Source organism: Somniosus microcephalus, chromosome 8, assembly GCF_052327205.1.
Source record: "Somniosus microcephalus isolate GS21.2 chromosome 8, FLI_Smic_1.0, whole genome shotgun sequence".
Taxonomy (NCBI): Eukaryota; Metazoa; Chordata; class Chondrichthyes; order Squaliformes; family Somniosidae; genus Somniosus; species Somniosus microcephalus.
The window spans coordinates 162,169,926-162,194,973 of record NC_140994.1 but is presented as its reverse complement, the minus strand read 5'-3'; the positions used below and the strand labels follow the sequence as shown (position 1 = coordinate 162,194,973).

At 50.4% G+C, this 25,048-nt stretch overlaps 1 protein-coding gene across 1 annotated transcript in view; it reads left to right on the top strand.

Annotated features, from left to right (window-relative positions):
- LOC147113899 (histamine H2 receptor-like) overlaps positions 1-24,680 on the top strand; it is a 58,392-nt gene extending 33,712 nt beyond the window's left edge. The window contains 1 exon segment of the mRNA XM_085994047.1: positions 24,179-24,680. Coding sequence (XP_085850173.1) covers positions 24,179-24,335 — 157 coding nt within the window. The 3' untranslated portion in view covers positions 24,336-24,680.
- The last annotated feature ends 368 nt before the right edge of the window (positions 24,681-25,048 follow it).

The window sequence follows — 25,048 nt, the reverse complement described above, 5'->3', positions numbered from 1 at the left end:
ACCCATGGGAAGCCAGCCAGGGTGGCAAAGGCCAGCGCCTGCTCAGTAACACTGGCTTCATCAATGGCAAAGTTGATTTAATTGGCTCACCTGTCAAAGAGGGCATTGATGACCTGTGTGATGCATCTGTGAGCGGCCGACTGCAAGATGCCACAAATGTCTGCTGCAGATCCCTGGAAGGAGCCTGAGGCAAAGAAGTTGAGGGTGGTGGTGACTTTGACAGCCACTGGTACGGCATGCCCACCCGGTCCTCTGGGCTACAGGTCTTGCTCCAACAATCTGCAAATGTCTATGACAGCGTGGCATGATAAGCTGAACCTCCTTTGGCACTGCTGCTCAGTCATGTTGAGGAAGCTCATCCTCTGCCTATATACCCTGTGTTGGGTGTATTGCCTCCGGCACGGTGCAGCCCCGTGTGGATGCCCTCTGTCCTGTGCAGCACCAGGTGGTTGAGGAGAAGGTTGGTGGAGTTGGTGGAGTTCAGCATACTGGAGCATTTGCGATGCTGAGCACATTGTGGATAACATGTTTAGGGAGTTGGTCACACCGCAGCTAAAGGCTGCAAAGGCAGGAAGGGAATGGGTGACCACCAGGCAGAGTAGTAGGCGCAGGCGGGTAGTGCAGGGGTCCCCTGTGGCCATCCCCATTTCAAACAGATATACCACTTTGGATATTGTTGAGGGGGATGGCTTATCAGGGGAAGGCAGCATGGGTGGTCCTGCTGCACAGGACAGGAGGAAAAAAAGCAGGAGAGCTATAGTGATAGGGGATTCTATTGCGAGACTCCAGGATGGTATGTTGCCTCCCTGGTGCAAGGGTCAAGGATGTCTCGGGGCGGCTGCATTCTGGAGGGGGAGGGTGAACAGCCAGTTGTTGTGGTGCATATAGGTACTAACGATATAGGTACAAAATGGGATGAGGTCCTAAAAGCTGAATATAGGGAGTTAGGAGGTAAATTAAAAAATAGGACCTCAAAGGTAGTAATCTCAGGATTGCTACCAGTGCCACATGCTAGTCAGAGTAGAAATAGAAGGATATTCCAGATGACTACGTGGCTAGAGGAATGGTGCAAGGGGGAGGGATTCAAATTCCTGGGACATTGGAACCGGTTCTGAGGGAGGTGGGACCAGTACAAACTGGACGGTTTGCATCTGGCCAGGACCGGAACCGATGACCTAGGGGGAGTGTTTGCTAGTGCTGTTGGGGAGGGTTTAAAGTAAATTGGCAGGGGGTTGGGAAACTGTGCAGGGAGACAGAGGAAAGGGAAGCAAGGATAGAAACAGAAGACAGGAAGGAGAAAAGCAAAAGTGGAAGGCAGAGAAATCAAGGGTGTAAATCAAACAGGGCCACAGTAAATAATAATTCTAAAAGGACTAAGAGTGTTAAAAAATCAAGCCTGAAGGCTTTGTGTCTTAATGCGAGGAGCATTCGTAATAAGGTGGATGAATTAGATGCGCAAATAAATATTAATGGATATGATATAATTGGGATTACGGAGACATGGCTCCAGGATGACCAAGTCTGGGAATTCAACATCCAGGGGTATTCAATATTCAGGAAGGACAGGAAAAAAGGAAAAGGAGGTGGGGGTAGCATTGCTGGTTAAAGAGGAGATTAACACAACAGTAAGGAAGGATGATGTGGAATCTGTATGGGCAGAGCTGAGAAATACCAAGGGGCAGAAAACGCTAGTGGGAGTTATATACAGACCTCCAAACAGTAATGCTAAGGTTGGGGATGGCATTAAATGGGAAATTAGAGATGTGTGCAATAAGGGCACAGCAGTTATCATGGGTAACTTTAACCTACATATAGATTGGGCTAACTAAATTAGTAACACTACTGTGGAGGAGGAATTTCTAGAGTGTATACAGGATGGTTTCCTGGACCAATATGTCAAGGAACCAACTAGAAATCAGGCCATCTTAGACTGGGTATTATGTAATGAGAAAGGATTAATTAGCAATCTTGTTGTGCGAGGCCCCTTGGGGAGGAGCGATCATAATATGATGGAATTCTTCATTAAAATGGAGAGTGAAGTAGTTGACTCAGAGACTAGGGTCCTGAATTTAAATAAAGGAAACTATGATGGTATGAGGCACGAGTTGGTTAGGATGGATTGGGGAACATTACTTAAAGGGATGACGGTTTTTAGGCAATGGCAAACATTTAAAGATCGCATGGATGAACGACAGAATTTGTTCATCCCTGTTTGGCATATAAATAAAACAAAAAAGGCGACTCAACCGTGGCTAACAAGGGAAATTAGGGATAGCATAAGGCCCAAGGAGAGGACATATAATTTGGCCAGAAAAAGCAGCAAACCTGAGGATTGGGAGCAGTTTAGGATTCAGCAAAGGAGGACAAAGGGATTAATTAAGAGGGGGAAATAGATTTTGAGAGTAAGCTTTCAGGGAACATAAAAACTGACTGTAAAAGTGAAGAGAAAAGATTGGTGAAGTCAAGCGTAGGTCCCTTGCAGTCAGAATCAGAGGAATTTATAATGGGGAAAAAAGAAATGGCAGACCAATTAAATACATACTTTGGTTCTGTCTTCACAAAGGAGGACACAAATAACCTCCCAGAGATGTTGGGGAACATAGGGTCTAAAGAGAGGGAGGAATTGAATGAAATCAGTATTTGTAGGGAAATGGTGTTAGGGAAATTGACGGGATTGAAGGCCGATAAATCCCCAGGGCCTGATAATCTACATCCTAGGGTACTTAAGGAAGTGGTCCTAGAAATATTAGATGCACTGCTGGTCATCTTCCAAAATTCTATAAACTCTGGAATAGTTCCCATGGATTGGAGTATAGCTAATATAACCCCACTATTTAAAAAAGGTGGCAGAGAGAAAAAAGGGAATTATAAACTGGTAAGTCTGACATTTGTAGTGGGGAAAATGCTAGAGTCCATTATAAAAGATGTAATAGCAGAGCACTTGGAAAACAGTGACAGGATCGGACAAAGTCAACACGGATTTATAAAAGGTAAATCATGCTTGACTAATCTACTGGAGTTTTTTGAGGATGTAACTGGTAGAATAGATAAGGGAGAACCAGTGGATGTGGTGTATTTGGACTTTCAGAAGGCTTTCAATAAGGTCCCGCATAAGAGATTAGCATGCAAAGTTAAAGCACATGGGATTGGGGATAAGGTACTGTCTTGGACAGATAACTGGTTGGCAGACAGGAAGCAAAGACTTGGAATAAATGTGTACTTTTCCGATTGGCAGGCAGTGAACAGTGGGTACCGCAGGGATCGTTGCTAGGACCCCAGCTATTCACAATATATATAAATGATCTAGACGAGGGAACTAGATGTAATATCTCCAAGTTTTCAAACGACACAAAACTGGGTGGGCGTGTGTGCTGTGAGGAGGATGCAGAGAAACTCCAGTATGATTTGGACAGGTTGGGTGATTGGGCAGATGCATGGCAAATGCAGTATAATGTGGATAAATGCGAGGTTATCAACTTCGGTGGCATAAACAGGAAGACAGATTATTATCTGACCGGCAATAGATTGGGAAAAGGGTAAGTGCAACGAGACCTGGGTGCACCAGTCGCTGAAGGTAAGCATGCAGGTGCAGCAGACGGTTAAGAAGGCAAATGGTATGTTGGCCTTCATAGCAAGAGGATTCGAGTACAGGAGCAAGGAAGTCTTGCTGCAGTTTTACAGGGCCTTGGTGAGACCACACCTTGAGTATTGTGTGCACTTTTGGTCACCTTATCTGAGGAAGGATGTTCTTGCCATGGAGAGAGTGCAGCGAAGATTCACCAGACTGATACCTGGGATGGCAGGAATGACGTATGAGGAGAGATTAGGTTGATTAGGCTTATATTCGCTAGAGTTTAGAAGAATGAGAGGGGATCTCATTGAAACTTATAAAATTCTAACAGGACTAGACAGACTAGATGCAGGAAGGATGTTCCCGATAGCGGGGGAGTCCAGAACCAGGGGTCACAGTCTAAGGATAAGGGGTAAGCCATTTAGGACTGAGATGAGGAAGAATTTCTTCACCCAGAGAGTGGTAAACCTGTGGACTTCTCTACCGCACAAGGCAGTTGAGGCCAATTCATTAAATATATTCAAGAAGGAGTTAAATATATTTCTTAAGGCTAAAGGGATCAAGGGATATGGGGAGAAAGCAGGGACAGGGTACTGAATTTGGATGATCAGCCGTGATCTCATTAAATGGCGGAACAGGCTCGAGGGGCCGAATGGCCTACTCCTGCTCCTATCTTCTATGTTTCTGTGTTTCTATTTTTCTATGTTTCTATGGTGTGCCTGGTGCTGCTGGCATTGGGGCTCATCATGGTCCGATTCTGAGGACCAAGGTGAGCGTATAAACGGCACCCATTCTGATGTAATAGATTGCAGATGAAGTAGAGGTGACTGAAGCAATCTATCAATGGTGTGATAGATTCTACCAGTGAGGTGGCAGTGGATCCCAACTTTGCTGGAAACACTTGCAACCTCTAGAAAGTTTAATCTGTGCTGACAATGCACTCAGTAACAGCATCTGCTTTAGGAAAGCGACCAGCTGTTTTTATTGTACTTTTCATGCTGTGCACTAATGAGGTGGATCAATGGCCACTCAACATCCATCTCAGGTTCACAGATGGGGTTCCCGAGCTGCGTGATTCCCGTGGTCATCCAGGTTAATTTGAAAGGTAGGGTTAAAAAGACACTTAAGTGTCTGTCAAGTATCTCAAAACGATCTCAATTATCTCGGCCGCCTCTGCCGTTCGGGCCGCTGCCACGCTGGCAAACGTGCCCGAGGGAAAGGCACGTGGGGGCGGGATGATGGTGGTTTCCCGACCCGCTCCAAAGTTTTTCAAATTTCCCTCCCGACATGCCTCCAATCGTGTCCGCATGGACACCAGAAAATTCTGGCCTATGTAGTTAACATGGTAAATTTCGGCTGAGAATTTATTTTTAATTGGAGGGACGGAAAATCTAACAATGCAAGAAAGATCAATGACTCATTATTTCAGGTATGTTGTAAATCTAGATTTCTATGTGCATTAATCATTCCTGCTCTGGAAACTGATTATGATCACCATTTACTGATATAGAATATTAATATTTGATCACATTTAAGTTCTCAATGAACTGTGTACACATCATGTATCTAATGCAGTGTAGTCATGATTGATAATTAATTTGAAACATAATACAGATGTAGATTGTCATGTACAGTACCAAAGAATTTAAAAATCTGAAATCTTCACTATAACTGATTCTGCTTCTGATTGTTGGGGCTGGATTTTGCCAGCCCTGGGGAGGCAGGTTTGGAGGCAGGACTGCTGGGAAAATGGCAGAATTTGGGTGCGGGTGCCCATCCCGCCCCCAACCCACCTCCATGCCATCTTGCCAGGAGGTGGGTAGTTGTCCCGTGCTGGGTCCCATCTCCTTAGAGGCGGGAAGGGATTACAGCCACTTAACTGCCTGTTAACAGGTAGTCAACAGGCAGTTAAGAGGATTATCCCCATTTTGCCCACACAAGTGTGGGCTTCCCGAAGGCTCCAAAACCTGCCAAGGTCACCGAGGTGAGTAGTGGGTCTGTGGGGGTCTGCGGGGTGCAAAAGTGTGCTGTGAAGGTAAGTGATGGGTGCAAGTGTGGAGTGGTGAGTATTTGAGGTAAGTGGAAAGTGTTAGAAAAAGTGTATTTACCTTTGTTTCTTCCTGCAGGCTTCAGTCGGCGGGTTTGCGGAGAGTCTCGCACCTCCGCGGCAGAGATGACAGATGGCTGTTGCATTCTCCAATGTAACAACCATCTAATTTCTGCAAAAGAAAGAGGTTTGATGAGGCCTTGAATTCAAGACCTCATCAAACTACAGAGAATGTCAGTGTTTGACAGCTTCACAGTGCTGTCAAACGATGACAATTCATCTGTCAAAAATTTTTGACAGATGAAACATCATACGTTGATGTTCTCTGTAACTGGCTTTCCCTTAATTGGCCTGCTAAGCCTGACAAGGTCAATCAAGGGGAAATAGCATGGGTTGGCCAGAATTCGATGGAGGTGGGACTGAAACCCAATAAGTGGGAGTCCCGCCTTCAAAAGCTCCCCATTGGCAAAATCCAGCCCTATGTGTTGATTTTACATTTGTAGGGATAAAATATGCAGTAAAAATACATATGAATCAAACGTTATGTAAATGGATAACACATTGGCCCAGAAATTCGGATCGGGGGCTTCCCGCAGGTGCAAGCCCCCGACCTGCACTTACCTTGCGCGTCGGCCGTTGAGCTGTGGGACCCCGTGGAATTCGAATCCGGGGCCTGGTCCAGCTGCCGGCGCGCAGTGCTTGCGTATCCCAGGGGCGCAGTTAGTTCGATGCATCCCCTGGGATCACGTGGGCCATGGGCAGCCAATCGGAGCAGGGAATGCTCCATTCATAAGTCTGACAGGAAGTGCTGTCAAGACTTATAAATACTACGGCCCCAAAATAGCACTAAATCTTCAAATAAATTATTTTAAAATCACATTTTTTAAATAAACTATAAATTACATGAAATAACTATTTTAAACAATAATTTAAATTTTTGAAAAAAATAATTTTATTTTCTAACGGGGCTAAAAATAAACTTACCTTGCTTTAAAGTATTTAAAAATAATAAATCTGTGGAAAAAATGTTTTAATTTTAATTAATTCACCACTTACCTTGTAAAAAGCAGGCCTTACGCCTGCTTTTTACTTTTCTAAATTCTACAGGCTTACGTTCCCGGGAAAACCTGTAAAAAAAACTGAAGTTCAATGTGCACGCGCAGCCTCCCCCGCGCACGCGTTCGACCTCTGAACCTCTTTGTTCAGAGGAACGGAAGTGCCGGTTTCCCGCGCATGCACAGTGCATGCAGGAAACCGACACTTCCATCGGGCCTACGGGTGAGCACCCCATGCGTACTCACCCGTGGAGACCCGAATTTCTGGGCCATTATGCCTTTTGTCCCCAGAAACACGTTAATTTATGCTTTGATAATTGTAATAGAAGAAAGAAAGAACTTCCATTTATATAGCATCTTTCATTAACTCAGGATGTTCTAAGATACTTTTGAAGTGTAGTCACTGTTGTCTTGTATCAGGATGGACTTAAAAAAGAAATAAGGAGGGCGAGGAGGGGCCATGAAATAACACTGGCGAGCAAAATAAAGGAAAATCCTAAGATGTTTTATAAGTATATTAAGGGCAAGAGGATAACCAGGGAAAGGGTAGGGCCCATTAGGGACCAAAGTGGCAGTCTGTGTGTAGAGCCAGATGATGTAGGCGGGGTTTTAAATGAATTTTTTGCATCTGTGTTCACTATGGAGAAAGACGATGCGGACATAGAAATCGGGCAAGGGGACTGTGACATACTTGAACATATTAGCATCGAGAGGGAGGAGGTGCTAGCGGTTTTAGCAGGCCAAAAAGTGGATAAATCCCCAGGCCCGGACGAGATGTATCCCAGGCTGCTGTGGGAGGCAAAGGAGGAGATTGCAGGGGCTCTGACACAAATTTTCAGAACCTCTCTGGCCACAGGGGATGTACCAGAGGACTGGAGAACAGCTAATGTAGTACCATTATACAAGAAGGGTAGCAGGGATAAACCAGAGAATTACAGGCCAGTGAGCCTAACATCTGTGGTAGGGAAATTATTGGAAAAAATTCTGAGGGACAAAATTAGTCTCCACTTGGAGAGGCAAGGATTAATCGGGGATAGTCAGCATGGCTTTGTCAAGGGTAAATCATGTCTGACAAATCTGATTGAATTTTTCGAGGGGGTGACTAGTGGGGTGGATGAGGGAAATGCTGTGGATGTGGTTTACATGGACTTCAGTAAAGCTTTTGACAAAGTCCCGCATAGGAGACTGGTCAAGAAGGTAAGAGCCCATGGGATCCAGGGTGCCTTGGCGCGTTGGATCCTAAACTGGCTGAGTGGCAGGAGGCAGAGGGTGATGGTCGAAGGTTGCTTTTGTGACTGGAAGCCTGTGTCCAGTGGGGTACCTCAGGGATCGGTGCTGGGTCCCTTGTTGTTTGTGATCTACATAAATGATTTGGATGAGAATGTAAAAGGTATGATCAGGAAGTTCGCAGATGACACGAAAATTGGTGGGGTGGTAAATTGCGAGGAGGAAAGCCTCAGGCTACAGGACGATATAAACAGGTTGGTCAGATGGGCGGAAAAGTGGCAAATGGAATTTAACCCTGAAAAGTGCGAGGTGATGCATTTTGGATGGACAAATAAGGCAAGGGAATACACAATGAGTGGTAGGACCCTAGGAAGTACAGAGGGTCAGAGGGACCTTGGTGTACATGTACATAGATCCCTGAAGGCAGCGGAACAGGTAGATAAGGTGGTTAAAAAGGCATATGGGATACTTGCCTTCATTAGCTGAGGCATAGAATATAAGAGCAGGGAGGTTATGATGGAGCTGCACAAAACGCTGGTGAGGCCACAGCTGGAGTACTGTGTGCAGTTCTGGTCACCTCACTATAGGAAGGATGTGATTGCTTTGGAGAGGGTGCAGAGAAGATTCACCAGGATGTTACCTGGGATGGAGCGCCTCAGCTATGAAGAAAGACTAAGCAGGCTGGGGTTGTTTTCCTTGGAGCAAAGAAGGCTGAGGGGGGACCTGATTGAGGTGTACAAAATGATGAGGGGCATAGATAGGGTAGACAAAGAGGAACTTTTCCCCTTAGTAGGGGGGTCAATAACAAGGGGGCATAGATTCAGGGTAAGGGGCAGGAGATTTAGAGGGGATTTGAGGAGGAACTTTTTCACCCAGAGGGTGGTTGGAATGTGGAACTCAATGCCTAAAAGGGTGGTAGAGGCAGGAACCCTCACAACATTCAAGAAGCATTTGGATGAGCACTTGAAATGCCATTGCATACAAGGCTATGGACCAAATGCTGGAAAATGGGATTAGACTGGACAGGGATGGATGGGCGGCGCAGACACGATGGGCCGAAGGGCCTCTTTCTGTGCTGTAAAACTCTATGGCCTAGAAATTCAGCTGTTTGCGCCAGACGTTAGCGCCAGATTTCCGGCGCTATCCACTTAGCGCCCGGGCACCGCCGGATCTGCGCCTACGCCGAAATTCAGCTGGCTTTAGCGCCGGCGCAAAGTGTTAGCGCCCGGTCAGCTGCGCGCGCATCTTATGACGTCATTCCGTCGTGCAACGCCGTTTGTGCGCCCCAAACCGGAAATTCAGTGGCGCCCGGCCAATGTTGGCGTGGCGCTACTAAGAACTGTGAAGTGGAACTCAACAGAGGCCCTGTGGGATTCGGGGAGCGCTAATTAAAGGGCACATCCACTCACCCATAAAAGCTAGCCATTTCGCTGCAATGACTTGACTGGTTTGGATTTCTGCACAGAGAGCAAGGCACAGAGATTACTGATTTCGGACACCATAGGAGAGGTCTTTTTGGCTTCTAGCCAGTGCTTTGACATTTGCATCCTTGTGATTTTGCTGGTTGGAACTTTGTAATGGGGGCTGCATGGGGGGCCAACCCTCAGTTGCGACATTTTGTGCGAAGGGCTGGCATACGCTTTGAGACAGGCCCAGGCATGGCTAGACGCAGAGGGGCCATTAGGCGTCGCCAACGTAGGCCTTACCCAGTCAGGCAATACCGGGAGCAGGTCTCATATCTCACCATGACTGCGGCGCATTGTGTTAAGAGGCTGCGCTTCAGAAGGGAGGTGGTTGAAGAGATCTGCCAGCGGCTTCATGCAGATTTGCAGCCACAGCTCATGTCCAGGGCGTCTCTCTCGGTGGAAGTGAAGGTCACGGTGGCTCTCAGCTTTTATGCAAGCGGCTCCTTCCAAGCTGCTGCTGGGGACATCGCGACCATCTCCCAGTTCGCCGCGCATCGCTGCATCCGACAGGTCACCGAAGCACTTTTCGCGAGGAGCCACCAATTCATCTCCTTCCCCATGACCCAACACAAGCAGGAGCAGCGTGCATTCGGATTTGCCAGGATCGCGGCCTTCCCCATGGTGCAGGGCGCCATTGACTGCACGCATGTGGCTATGCGGCCACCTATCCGCAATGCCGAGCAAGACCGCAACCGGAAGGGCTACCATTCCCTAAATGTGCAGCTGGTGTGTGACCACAGGCAGCGCACCCTAGCTGTCAATGCCCGCTTCCCAGGAAGCATCCACGATGCCTTTATCCTGCGACAGACTACTGTGGCTGACATGTTCCAGGCACAGCCTCAACCAAGGGGATGGCTTCTCGGGGACAAGGGCACCCTTTGTGCACATGGCTCATGACCCCGCTCCGCGCGCCCAGGACCCCAGCGGAGCTGGCATACAACGAAAGCCATCAAGCCACAAGGAACCTAATAGAGTAAACGATAGGCGTCCTCAAGCAACGGTTCCGTTGCCTGGATCGTTCGGGCGGGTCTCTTCAGTATTTGCCGGATAGAGTCTCCCAGTTCGTCGAGGTCTGCTGCATGCTCCACAACCTGGCTATCCGCAGGACTCAGGCACTGCCACCTGACATTGGGCCACCACCTCAGGAGGACGAGCAGGAGGACCCTGAGGAGGAGCAGCACCAGGCCAGGAGGGAGCGACAAGGTCCAAGGGCCGTCCGCCGGGGGCTTATTGCTCGACACTTCTAGGCCCCCTGTCAGGGAATGGCCTGGCCCACTGAACGCAGCCGCTTCGCAAGCCCTCAGCCGGTTAACCCAACAACCACTTGAAACATGACACCTGCACATGGTGAATAAATAAACATCTTTATTTGAAAACCTCAGGGCCCTTCCCACATGGAAGAGCAAAACAGAGAAGACCCCCAAAAAACAGTAACAAACTTCTGTCACTCCCAAAACCTGGGGAGGACTAACATAACATCAGCATCCAAATGGCCTCGTCACTGGCCTAACAAAAACAAGCCCCCCCAACAACACAAAGACCCCCATAAAACAAAAACACATAATGCCCCCCAGAACAGAAGCCCCCGCATCACCCAAACCCTCGGTGAACACACTCTATTGGGTGTGGCGAGAGAGCGAGTGTGTGGACAGGCGTCTTTTGCCCCGGCCCGTCCTGCTGCTGCGCCTCAAGCTGGGCCGTGAGGCTGTGCCGAGGCTGGGGGAAGGATCCTCAGGGCGACAAGGCGTCTCGCCAGATGCCCTTGGGGGTCGGCCTACACGAGGGCGGGCCCGGGAGGGGCCGGCTGGTGGCTGCTGCAGCTGTGGGTGGCCCTCTTCAGTGGCTGCAGGAGCTCCTTGCACCGTGGCTGGGGGAGTGGCAGGCTCGCCTGCACCAATGGGTACAAGGTGGGTGATGCCAGGCGCGCGCTGGTCGCCAGACACACGTGCACTCGGGCGGCCTGGCCGGGGAGCAAGCGCGCCAAACTGTGGGTGGCCAGACCGGTGTGCGGCAGCAGGGCGGCGCCTGGCCTGGCGACGCCTCCCCGCCAGTGCGAGGGTCGCAGAAGTCAGTGCCCCAACTGCGCCGGCATGTCCCCGCATCTGCAGTCCCATTGTCTGGACAGCACCTCTCAGCTGGCGACTGGCGTGCTGCGCTGCCTCGAGTTGCTCGACCCCCCTCTCATGCGCTGCCACAAGGAGCTCCACCCCCCTGGCGTGCGCTGCAGCGAAAACCTCGAGGCCCCTGGCCTGGGCTTGGCCGAAAGCCACCACACTTTGAGAGAGGCTTTCGATGGCCTGAGGCATCTGTGCCAGCACCTCCATGATTTCCACGTGGCGGCGCTCCAACGCCGCCGACATCTCGTCCAGGAGGCGCACCTCCTGGGCGACGTCCGAGTCCGGACTGGAGGGCGCCTCCACCCTCTGGCCAGAAGGCTGGCGTGCCGCCGGAGCGCTGCCGCGTGCGGCCACGCCACTGACACCAGGTTCTGCCCTCCCCTCCACCGCCTCCCCCCTCTGGGCAGAAGGGTCGCGTGCCGCCGGAGCCTTGCCGCGGGCGTCCATGCCACTGGGACCAGGTTCGGGGCTCCCCTCCCCCGCCTCCCCCTGGCTCTCCGGCACGCCAGACGTATCCCCTTCATTGGCATGTCCTGGAGCGGAGGAGGGTTCCCCCGAGGTGGCGCCTTCCTGCTGCTCCTCCACGTCCTCCTCCTCCGAGGGCCTGGCTGTGTGGGCTTCAGGGAGCACCTCCTCCTCACCAGCTGAAAGCAGGAAGGCACAAGTGTAGCTTTAGAGTGAGGACAGGCCGACAGCGAGGGAGGCCACACTGGTGCATTATGCGCATTTATCGGCCACTGGGGAAGGATGTAGATCTGATGCGCGAGGGCAAGGATAGAGGTGCAGCCGGTCCTGTCCTTACCAGTGGGCTCCAGTATAGGGTCGGCGTCGCCGATCGCCACAGGCCCAATCACCAGGTGCTGCAGCAGTCGGGCCACCCTCTCTTCCAGAGGCGTCAGCTCCTGGAACTCGCGAGGGCCTCCACCAGTGACACGGAGGCTCCTGGCGTTCCTCGCCAGCTTGGCCTGCAAGAGAAAGGAGGGCGTCTAAGTACAGTGTGGTGCCCTGTAGCTGTGTGTGAGGCCTGCCATGGTGGAATAGCTTGCACAGTGTGGTGCCCTGTAGCTCTGTGTGAGGCCTCCCATGGTGGAATAGCTTGCACAGTGTGGTGCCCTGTAGCTGTGTGTGAGGCCTCCCATGGTGGAATAGCTTGCACAGTGTGGTGCCCTGTAGCTCTGTGTGAGGCCTCCCATGGTGGAATAGCTTGCACAGTGAGGTAAGTGCAGAAAGAGCTCTTGATTAACATGCAAGTGCCATTGCAGCGGCAGCAGGGCTGGCCATTAGACCTTGGATGTCCCTTTGGCCCTAATGGGAGGTGCACATGCAAGGATGAGGGGGACATTGGAAAGGGTACTCACCTTGACCAGCCGACATAGGTCGTTGTATTTCTTGCGGCACTGGTCCGCACTCCTGGGAACATCTGAGCTGGAGGAGACCCTCCGGGCAATTTTGGTCCAGGCCTCCCTGAACTGGCTCCTGGGAGCCTTCCTGCCACTAGCCGGGCAAACGACCCGCCTTCTTTTGCGCACCCCATGAAGGAGCACACCCAGCGCATGCTCAGAGAAGCGTTCGGCTCTTTCACGGGCCCTCTCCATGTCCTCCAGGCGTTGATATGCCACACAACCACTCCTGAGGCCTAGTTGCAGGGCTACAGCATGCAGGGCGTGGCTGCAGTCAAAGTTGACCCTTCCCCCTTTAAGAGCTGGCCGGCGTCAGGGTGTCTGCTGACACTCACCACATGATCGCACCTGCGCTGCGCCCGGAATCGGCGTTATTAGGCTGCATCGCCGGATTAGCGCCTGAACACAGGGTTCCAACGCCTTGTGCAGCGCTCGGCCAAAAAGTTGGCCAAATCTACTGAATTTCGGCGAGCTCGCCTGCACTTTCCGGCGGGCGCTAAATTTGACGAGCGCCCGACTTTAGCGCCGCAATAGCGTCAGAACTGAATTTCTAGGCCTAAGACTCTATGGGCTAGATTTTCAGTATAGACAGTTTTGGGGCGCTAACCTTAGCGCCCGCCCGAAGTTAGCGCCCGCCCCAAAGTAGCGCCCCATTGCCGGAAATTCAGTGGCTTCGCCCTAAGAGATTGGTGGAGCGCTAAAAGAGGCGTTCCACTCCTATCTTTAGGCGCTAAGTCGGCGGTCCAGAGGGATAGCGCCCAGGCGGGGCGCAGCGTGGGTGCGGTCATTTTTGGACTGACAGCAGACCCCGTGGCACCGACCAGCTCTTAAAGGGGGAAGGGACGAATTGGTCTGCTGCCACGCCCTGCACACTGCAGCCTTGCAAAGAGGCCTCAACACTGCTGCTCAGCCCCAGGGAGTCATGGCAACGCCAGAGAAGGCCCGTCAGCGTGCCCTGCGCTTCTCAGAGGGTGATCTGGACATAATGGTCACAGCTCTGGAGGTGAGGCGCAAGATCTTGTTCCCAGAGAGTGGGAGGAAGCCAACCCACCACGACTACACCAAAGCCTGGAAGCAGATCGCCCAGAGGGTGACGTTCACCGGCGATGCCCCCAGGACCCACAAACAATGTCGTAAAAAATACAACGATCTGACCAGGATTGTGAAGGTGAGTAGCCTTTCCAGTCTCCTCCTCATTCTTGCATGTACACCTGACATGATGGGCAAAGGGAGCTGAAAGCCCTATTGGCCAGCCCTCAGCCAGCAGCATTGGGACAGTCATGAGCATCAAATGGCCATTCGGCACTCTACACTTTGTCCAAGCTATTCCACCATGGGAGGCAGTGCACAGTACATCAGGGCTTCACTCTGTCCACGCTATTCCACCATGGGAGGCAGTGCACAGTACATCAGGGCTTCACTCTGTCCACGCTATTCCACCATGGGAGGCAGTGCACACTACATCAGGGCTTCACTCTGTCCACGCTATTCCACCATGGGAGGCAGTGCACACTACATCAGGGCTTCACTCTGTCCACGCTATTCCACCATGGGAGGCAGTGCACAGTACATCAGGGCTTCACTCTGTCCACGCTATTCCACCATGGGAGGCAGTGCACACTACATCAGGGCTTCACTCTGTCCACGCTATTCCACCATGGGAGGCAGTGCACACTACATCAGGGCTTCACTCTGTCCACGCTATTCCACCATAGGAGGCAGTGCACACTACATCACAGCTTCACTGCACACTTACAGCCCGTCCTTTCTCTTGCAGGCTAAAGTAGCGTTTAATCGCCAGGCGCGTGCCAGGGGTGGCCGCGCCAAGCTGCGGAAGCTCACTTGGCTGGAGGAGCGCGTGTGTGTGCTCATGGGAGCCCGTGTGATTGTCCCCACAGCGTGCGGAGTATCCGACCCTCCACTGCCCGGCAATGGTAAGGACCTCGCCTTTTGGCCCTCTCGCGTCGCACTGGCCCATCCGAGCTACCTCCTTTGCCACTGTCCCACCAATGCGCTGAATGCCACCAGTCCTAACTCCCTCGCTGACGCCGTCTCCTCACTCTGAAGCTACTCTTGTGCATTCCTGCTTTCAGCTGGTGACGACCAGGACCCTGAAGCTGCCAGTGACAGCACCTCCGACGAGGAGGAGGAGGAGGAGCAAGCCGGACCTTCGGGGGAACAGTCACGTCCCGCAGGAGAGGAGGAAATGCTTGAAACCTCCTCACTGGACGAGTGCCTGGAGGAACTGTCGCAGGACAATGCAGCTTCTGGGACCAGTGGCGTCCAGCCACCCAGGAGCCGTGCGCGTGGCCCGCGGCCTTCCCCCCAAAGGGGGGAAGGATCAGAGGGGAGTGCTGCTGTTTGGCACACTCGCCGCCACCAACGCGGCAAGGGTCCCCTAGTTCGGTCCCCTCCTCCCCAGCGGGAGAGTCGCGACTCCAGTCCGGACACCTTCTGTGTGTGGAGCCAGAAGATGTAGGAGGGGTTCTAAATGAATTTTTTGCATCTGTTTTCACTATGGAGAAGGACGATGTAGACATAGAAATAGGGCGGGGGGACTGTGATATGCTCGAACATATTAACATCGAGAGGGAGGAGGTATTGGCGGTTTTAGCTGGCCTAAAAATGGATAAATCCCCAGGCTCGGATGAAATGTACCCCAGGCTGCTGTGTGAGGCAAAGGAGGAGATTGCGGGGGCTCTAACACATATATTCAGGACCTCTCTGGCCACAGGGGATGTGCCAGAGGACTGGAGAACCGCTAATGTAGTACCATTATTCAAGAAGGGTAGTAGGGAAAAACCGGGGAACTACAGGCCAGTGAGCCTAACATCAGTGGTAGGAAAATTACTGGAAAAAATCCTGAGGGACAAAATTTGTCTCCACTTGGAGAGGCAAGGATTAATCAGGGATAGTCAACATGGCTTTGTCAAGGGAAGATCATGTCTGACTAATTTGATTGAATTTTTTGAGGGGGTGACTAGGTGTGTGGATGAGGGTAACGCAGTGGATGTGGTATACATGGATTTCAGTAAGGCCTTCGATAAAGTCCCGCACAGGAGACTGGTCAAGAAGGTAAGAGCCCATGGAATCCAGGGTGCCTTGGCACATTGGATACAAAACTGGCTTAGTGGCAGAAGGCAGAGGGTGATGGTCGAAGGTTGTTTTTGTGACTGGAAACCTGTGGCCAGTGGGGTACCACAGGGATCGGTGCTGGGTCCCTTGCTGTTTGTGGTCTACATTAATGACTTGGATATGAATGTAAAGGGTATGATCAGTAAATTCGCGGATGATACTAAAATTGGTAGGGTGGTAAATAGCGAGGAGGGTAGCCTCAGTCTGCAGAACGATATAGATGGGTTGGTCAGATGGGCGGAACAGTGGCAAATGGAATTTAACCCGGAAAAGTGCGAGGTGATGCACTTTGGGGGGTCTAACAAGGCAAGGGAATACACAATGAAGGGAAAGACCCTAGGCAAGACGGAGGGTCAGAGGGATCTGGGTGTGCAGGTACACAGATCCCTGAAGGCGGCGGAACAGGTGGATAAGGTGGTAAAAAAGGCATATGGGATACTTGCCTTCATTAGCCGAGGCATAGAATATAAGAGCAAGGAGGTTATGATGGAGCTGTATAAAACACTGGTTAGGCCACAGCTGGAATACTGTGTGCAGTTCTGGTCGCCACACTACAGGAAAGATGTGATCGCGTTAGAGAGGGTGCAGAGGAGGTTCACCAGGATGTTACCAGGGCTGGAGCGCTTCAGCTATGAAGAGAGACTGGGCAGATTGGGTTTGTTTTCCTTGGAGCAGAGGAGGCTGAGGGGGGACATGATTGAGGTGTACAAAATTGTGAGGGGCATAGATAGGATGGATGCTGAGGAGCTTTTCCCCTTAGTAGAGGGGTCAATAACTAGGGGGCATAGATTCAAGGTAAAGGGCGGGAGGTTTAGAGGGGATTTGAGAAAGAACTTTTTCACCCAGAGGGTGGTTGGAGTCTGGAACTCACTGCCTGAAAGGGTTGTGGAGGCAGAAACCCTCACAACATTTAAGAAGCATTTGGATGAGCATTTGAAATGCCATAGCATACAAGGCTACGGGCCAAATGCTGGAATATGGGATTAGATTAGACAGGGCTTGATGGCCGGCATGGACACGATGGGCCGAAGGGCCTCTATCCGTGCTGTATTACTCTATGACCTTCACCTCGGAGGAGGTGCGGAAGCTGGATAAGATGGCCGAGGATTCGGACCGGCGCCACACGGAGCTCATGAGCGTGGTGGGGCGCATGCCTGAGGCCATCGAGTCGCTGGCGACCAGTGTGCGCGAGTTCGGGGCAGCAACTGCCGCGAGTGGCCGCATGCTGACTGATGCCGTCAAGACCCTGGCGGCTGTGATGCGCGCGCACACCAGGACCACAGGGGCACTCACTGCTGCCACACGCGCTGTCTCAGGCAGGCATCGCCAGGGCAGCTGCCGCGCTCGACCATCCCAGCAAGCCGCCCCTCGGCTGATTGTTGCGGATCCTGCAGTGCGTGCCCGGCCGAGTGCCACCGCGCCACAGCACCAGCCAGCGCATCCCAGACGCCAGCTGGCCCACATTGCGCCATCCGTCGCCGCCATTCCCCCACTGGGGCGTCAAGGGCAAGCGGCTGCAGCTGATGGTGGCCAGGCTCAGGTGCGCCACTCAGCAGATGGCCCCTCGAGGCCCAAACGCCGTGTAGGCCGCCCCCCAGCGGCATCTGGCGGAAGGGCATCTGAGCCTCAGGCACCTTCCCCCAGCCTCGCAGCAGCCACTGGGCAGAGCTTGCGAAGGAGCAGCAGGCTGGGCAGGGGAGGCAAAAGGCTGGGCAAGGTCTCGCCCTCGCGGGCCACTCAGTAGAGGGTGTGACCAGCTTTCCTTTTATATGGCGGTGGCCATCTTTATTTTGCCCATGGTTGTGTTGTTGGAGGGCTTATTTTTTGCGTTAGGCCGACGTTGAGGCCCGGTTTGAAGAAAGGTGGAGTGACTCCTCCCCAGTTTGTGGGAGTGAGTCGTTTGTTGGGCTTTTTGTGGGGCCCGTTTATTGTTTTTGGGGATTCATGTGGGAAGGGCTTTTCATTTTTGTGTAATAAAAAATTATCTTTATTCATGCAGTCTCCATGGTTGTTCTTCTTAGTGTTTGTTGGCTTCGCCAGCTGAGGGCTTGCGGAGCGGCTGCATTCATCTTCCCTCATGGCCCCTGGCCATTCCCTGACAGGGGGCTTAGAAGTACCGTGTAATAAGGTGGTGTCGTGCGGCCCTTGGCCCTGGTCGCTCCCTCCTGGGAAAGTACTCCTGCTCCTCCTCCTCCTCCTCCTCATGCTCCTCCTGCTCCTCCTCCTGAGGTGCTGGTCCAACGTCAGGTGGCAGTGCCTGAGTCCTGCGGATAGCCAGGTTGTGTAGCATGCAGCAAACCACCACAAATTGGGAGACCCGGTCTGGCGAATACTGGAGAGCTCCTCCGGAGTGATCAAGGCAGCGGAACCGCTGCTTGAGGACCCCAATAGTTAGCTCGATGATGTTGCGGGTGGTTTGATGGCTCTCGTTGTAGGCCTCTTCAGCAGCGGTCCTGGGCGCGTGGAGCGGGGTCATGAGCCAGGTGCACAAAGGATAGCCTTTGTCCCCGAGTAGCCATCCTCTTGGGGGAGGCTGTGCCTGGAACATGTCATGCACAGTACTCTGCCGCAGGATAAAGGCATCGTGGCTGCTGCTTGGGAAGCTGGCATTGACTGCCATGATGCGCTGCTTGTGGTCACAGACCAGCTGCACATTCAGAGAATGGTAGCCCTTCCTGTTGCGATACTGCTCGCCATGCTCCAGAGGGGCCCGCAAAGCCACATGCGTACAGTCAATGGCGCCCTGCACCAAGGGGAATTCCCCGAGTCTGGAAAATCCCAATGCGCGCTGATGCTGGCTCTCCAGGGCCATGGGGAAGGAGATGAATTGGCTTCTCCTTCTGAACAGTGCTTCGGTCACCTGGCGGATGCAGCGATGCGCGCCGTACTGGGAGATGTTTGCTATGTCCCCAGCAGCGTATTGGAAGGAGCCGGTGGCATAGAAGTTCAATGCCACCGTCACCTTCACTTCCACCGACAGAGACGTCCTGCACCTGAGCTTTGGCCGCAGATCTCGGCGAAGCAGGTGGCAGATCTCTGCAATCACCTCCTTTCGGAATCGGAGCCTTTTAACACATCGCGCGGCACTCATGTTTAGGTAGGAGCGCTGCTGGCGGTATAGCCTGACTGGGTAAGGCCTACGTGGCTGACGCCTGTAGCCCCCTCTGCCTCTAGCCAGGGCTGCCCCTCTCACAATGCGTCTGCGAGCCCTACGGACATGGAGCTGCAGCTCCGCGTTGGCACCCCATGCAACCCCCATCAAATCCTGGCAAACACGCTAATTTCCAGAGGCCACTTGCAGCGCTCTGGCCTGAGTCCAAAAATACCTGGCTCTTGCTGCTTGAAACCAGTTAGCTATCCTCCTTGTTGTGTCTCCAGAAATGCGTTGCACAAGAGTGTTTCCTGAAAAAAGGCTAGCCTTTATACTGGAGAGTACGTCCCCTTTAATTTGCGCCCCCCGGGGCCCGCGCTGGTTGTGTTGCGTTCCTTTTTCCAAACGCTCCGGCCGCCAGCCGCACAATGGGGCGGTCCGACTGAAGTTTGGAATCGGGGCGCACAAAGGGCGTTGCACGAGGATGTGACGTCATTTTCTGCGCGCGCATCTGGGCGCGCGCTAAACTTTGCGCTGGCGCTAACGGGCAACTTAATTTGGGGCGGGGCGCAAACTGCGCTGCGCCCGGGCGCTACACGCATAGCGCCCGAAAATCACTTCTCTTAAGGTGCTAACTGCTGGCGCAAGCGACTGAAAATCTAGCCCTATGACTCTATGGCCTAGAAATTCACTAGGCTTAGCGCCGGTTTTGAGGCGCTAGAGGGACTAGCGCCAGAGTTATGGCCAGTTCAAAAATTCCCTGGGGCCCTAAAGCGGCGTTGCACCGGTAGCGCTGCGCCGGCACTGATGACGTCATCGGTGTGCGCAGCGTCCCGGTTGCCATGCCGACGGGCCCCAGCGCCGAAATTCAGTTGCGGCCGCCTCGCCCGTGGCAGCCGCAACTAAGACTCTGGCAACAGAGTCCAACATGTGTTTGCGCCGGCGCATTAAAGGCCCCGCGGCGGCCGGCCGCTTTCCCGCCGGCCGCCTGCCCGCAGCTCCCTCCCCGGACTTCTCCCCCCCCCCCCCAGAACAGATGCAAGCCCGGCACTTGTCCGAGGTGCCGGGCTCATTTTTGAAGAGATTTGCGCGGGCCGCGGCCGGGTGCAGGCAGCTCCTCCTTAACGGAAGGAGGAGGCCTGCACTTCCCGAGCCTGCCGCACCGCAGCGGGCGCCGCAGCGCCAGAATAGCGCCGCAATGCGGCGCGTTGCGCCAGTTTTCAGGCGCTAAAACCCTTCAGTAGCGCCGGCAGCCGTTTGGGCGCGGCGCTACTGAATTTTTGGCGCGCGCAAAGGGACTTAGCGCCGGCGCTAACTTCCGGCGCTAAAGCCCTGGCGCAGCGCAAACTCAATTTCTAGGCCTATGACTCTATGACTTCAAACAGACTGTTTATTGGTTATACAGAAATTGGCAAATTTTCTTAAACTCCTTTGAAACCCAGCCTGAACTAATCTTTCAGTAACACTAGGCAACAGAGGCTTGGGACAAAGAACAATCATGTCATCTGGATTCTAATATTTTTAAAGCCAAACGTTTATTACAAGGCCAGCAGGGGTGGGAGCAAAACTGAAAAGAGAGGCAACAGGGCTGTAGGATAGACAGCAAGGACGGAAGGAGAGGCAGCAGGGCCAATTGACAAGTTCGGTAGCAGGTCAACAGGGAGAAGATAAAATCTGAAATGGGTAACAAAAATGAACTAACCTGCACTTTTAATGGGAAATTGCTGGAGTCGTAGTAGTGCATGACAGGAAAGCAGAAGAATCAACAGGCATGTAAAAGTCTTTTCACAATCACGTAAGATCCAATGACCAATGAAAAAAGACCATCTATGAAGTAAGAATGAGCAAGAACTGGCTCTGTCAGTACCTGATGAGACAGGAACAGGAACACCATTGCGGCACACTTTAACACCTGACAGCAGGTGCATCAGGTTTTTCAGATGGTTTCAAGTTCTGCAGAGGGAAAAGATAAAGGGAACCAGAGGAGCATCTGTCCATTGTAGCTTCAGTAATTAGCTAACCATGGATGGAGCTGAAGGCTGCAGAGTGCAGCTGTTTATAGGCTGAGATTCCATTTGTTCCACGGTGATTGCAGCAGGCACAGTGGACAATCACCACTGAACCATGTGTAGTTTGCATATTGCAAGGTAAAACCAAGCAACTCAGATTGTACATAGAGTACAGATAAATTTGTAATTGATGGAGGAAATACAATACTAATATTTTAACTCAAATTATGTTAGAGAACTAAACAAATCTGTTACTTATCTTTCAAATTCTATGGTAAATGTATTTTGCTGCCATTATTGCTGTGCTCTTCATTAAAACATGTTTATAATTTTAGTAAAAATAGCAAATGGAAGAAATTTTCATAAGTGCATTTACAATGCTACTACACAGAGCTTAATCCTTTGGTAGATAGTCTTTTGGCAACAGACATTGATGGAAATGTGCCTAATGTATTTTTTTTTAAATATAGACTTCTCAAGCTAAAGATAGACTACAGCGATGATGGTGTAATAAATTTGCTAACAGCTCCCGCTCCAATAATTGTATCTGCATTGCTACATTTGTATAGGATCATGAAGTACTGCAAATTCAGCCTAAAATCAATAAATTGTCAGGTAGAATTTAACAGACTTACAGAGAATAAGTTACAAAATGTGTAACTGCTTTTCAAACCATTTAATTGGTTATATATTCTCTGAGCAGTTTAAATAGGCAGTGATCAGTTAATCTCATAGCACAGAGAGATAGTATACTAACACACCATGGGCTGATTTTCATGGTATGCGGACATCGGGCATATGGCATTGAGTAGAAGATGTCTAATATAAATATATATTATATATATAAACTATTATATGACAGTTACTTACTTGTTTGTTCATCTTTTGTTAAATAAACTTGTTTAGTGGCTTTAAACTTAAAGGGAGATCTGAAGAACTGATGATATATACCACTCATCAAACATGAGAGAAACCCTGTGAAAGCATTGGATATGCCCAGTAGCTGAAAGCAATTAATAAGGCAGAGTTCTCTGTTTCATTATTCTGGGAGCTTTACAAAAGCTTCCCTAGATCTTAGGGGTAGAATAAACACTTTTGAATATATGAGGAATTGGGACGTGCCCATGACAGTGATAGAAAAGACCCAAAACATAAGAGGGACATTCCAGACGAAACTCATGCTATTCTCACTCACTAGCCACACCTGCACACTTTCCAGTAGGAGTCACTGGATAATATTCAGGAGTGACAACCTAAGCTGATTATCCCTCCCTGATCCAGGAGTAAAGAAGCCAATTGTAGTATCCTAACTGCTCTGTGGCTGAGGTCAAATAACTCAGGACATTCCAGGTTCTCAACCTGTTAAAACAGGTCCGTTCCTGTCATTAGGGGATTGGAGGCTGAGGGGGGGAAGGGGATCAGAGGCCAGGGGGGGGCGGGGAAATCGGGGGGGGGGGGGGAGGTTGGAAGGGTCGGGGGGCGCGGCGGGGGGGGGGGTCCGATCTCAGGGATTGGCAAGCCAGGAACGCTGGATCCAGCAGGTAAATGGAAAGGCACTTACCTCCTGGATCCAGCAGTCCTTGCCTTCCTTTAACTGCCGGGTTCCCTGAGGCCCAGGAAACCCGGCTGCCCACAGATAAATTTAAAACGGAGCTTCAACATGAGGCATGCAGCCTCATTATAACATTTAGGGTGCCCACCCGACTCCTGCAAGCGGGTTGGCTGTCTGCCCTCCCCGCTCACCCCTGTCCCACCTCCATTAAAATCGTAGTGAGCGGGTTGGGGTCGGAATTCAGATTTTTAACACTTTAACCTTCCATCCAACGCCAACCCACTCATTTTTGGGGGTTAAAATCCCCCCATGAGTTCTTCAGAAACCCGAAGTAGAATATCATATTTAGACAGAGTACAATTGGAATATTAAACTTTCTGTGGAATCAAAACATTCTGCGTGTCAGTCCAATTGCAAAACTTTTCTCAAATATAAAAAGGCAACAACAATTTGGTGTCTTTGAAAAAATGTTCTGTACAACAATAAATTATTTGCCAGGTTTCCCTGTAATGCAACATATTACCCGCTGATAGCGTTTAACTTATTCCACAGGTGAATTCCAGTTGGAGAAAGAGGTAGTCTACATAGTAAATTAAACAGCTATTTTATTAAGTACACTCAGCTGCAATTGCATACAATCTTGGCGGTTATAAACCAGTGCTGGGATTGTCACAAAAGAATATTGTTAACATTGTGCGTCAAAAAATTGCTGCATTTGCGCTGTTAAAATGAATTAAACTCACCGCAGCAAGTTAGGGCTGGTATTTAATGATGCAAGGACTCTTTTAACGACTTATGATTTATGTTCCTGCAATGCCACTCAACCTTGGAGGCACCATAAGGGAACAATTGAAACCGTGGAGTCTCCCTCCTGCAGGTAGTAAATTGTTCCTAGAGGTCTTTAGCATTATAATTTTTGTTGTCTCTTTTTTCTCTCTCTCCTAAACCAATCTTTCTTTCCCTCTCTTTCTGTATCTAATTCACCATATTTTCTTCTCCATCTGTTCTCTGTTTCTTTCTCTATCCTTAAATTTCATTAGTTAAGGCGACGTTGGTCCCATCGTTCACAAATGTCCCAGATGCCCTGTTGACCTCGCTGTGCCGTTATCAACTCGCACTTCCATCAATTTGCGGCACACATTTTTTTCCAGCTGAAGGGTGAGGAAAAGTTCTAAATAACCCCGCACCAGCAAATTTTGGGCCAATATAATTAACTTTTAACTGTTTGGGCGAAGGGTATTGGTGGAGCAGCGGAGATGGCCAGCATAAGTCACTTATGCTAGAATTTCCTGGAATTTCAATGCCATGATATTGATGTACGTCATAGATGAGTATTACTATGGCACAAGTTTTCAGAAAATTCCAGGCCCATATTTATATACTAGGTAATGTTATGTCAGTATCATCCCGTGTACTTGTTCGATCTGATGATTTTGTTTGACTTGTTTAGGCACACCACAGAAAGGTGCATCACATCCTGTAACATCCCATCCCATTTGTTTCTTCAGAAATTTTGTCACTTCCTGTGGAAAATCAGCAGACGTCATCTCTTACTGCAGAGACTTATGGCTGACAAAGGTCAGATTGATGAAAAACTTGTGGCTTCCTGAATATGAGGAGACTGAGGTGGAATCTATGGCACCCTAAAGGATTGTTGAACCTTGAGCACTGAACTACCAAGCCTGTAATGTTGTTTCATAGGCAATTAATGTGCAATATTGATCAGTCTACTGAAAACTATCTTCACGTGATTGTCATGTTAAGACTCCCATGTGTGTTTTACAGTTGTTTATAAGAAAATAGATAGATGGAACTTCAAAGTTTACATGTAAATCTGTAACTTAATTCTTAAACCTGCTTATGTATTATGTTACTGCAATTGAATTTCTGCTCATATTTTTATTTACCAGTAAATGATATGGATAACATAGCTAAACCATCATATCAGATTAAATAAATCATTCATCAGAATATGACTTTACCAGCATTAATGTCTTTAGACTGCTTTTTACTTTGATCTAACTGTGCAATAAATGAAAGGTTATTTTCTATTCACTCTAAAGGCATGAACTTACAATTATACAAAAGCGAATAAGATTTGCACACTTCTCTTTTTCTGTTTATATATGAGTGGACCCAGTTAAACAATATTGGAATCAATAGGTCATAAATGTGGGATACCTGATAAATCATGCACCCTATGGATTCTGTGTTAATCACTCAGCAGCAATACAGCTATGAACACATAACCAAGTTGAGCCAACTGTAACTGTTACTGTGTCCCAAAGTCCACAGATACTATTTGGTTTGTAATATGGGTAACTGCACAATATCAGGATACAACGCAAGAAAGCCTGCAATGAAATAGAGAACAACAT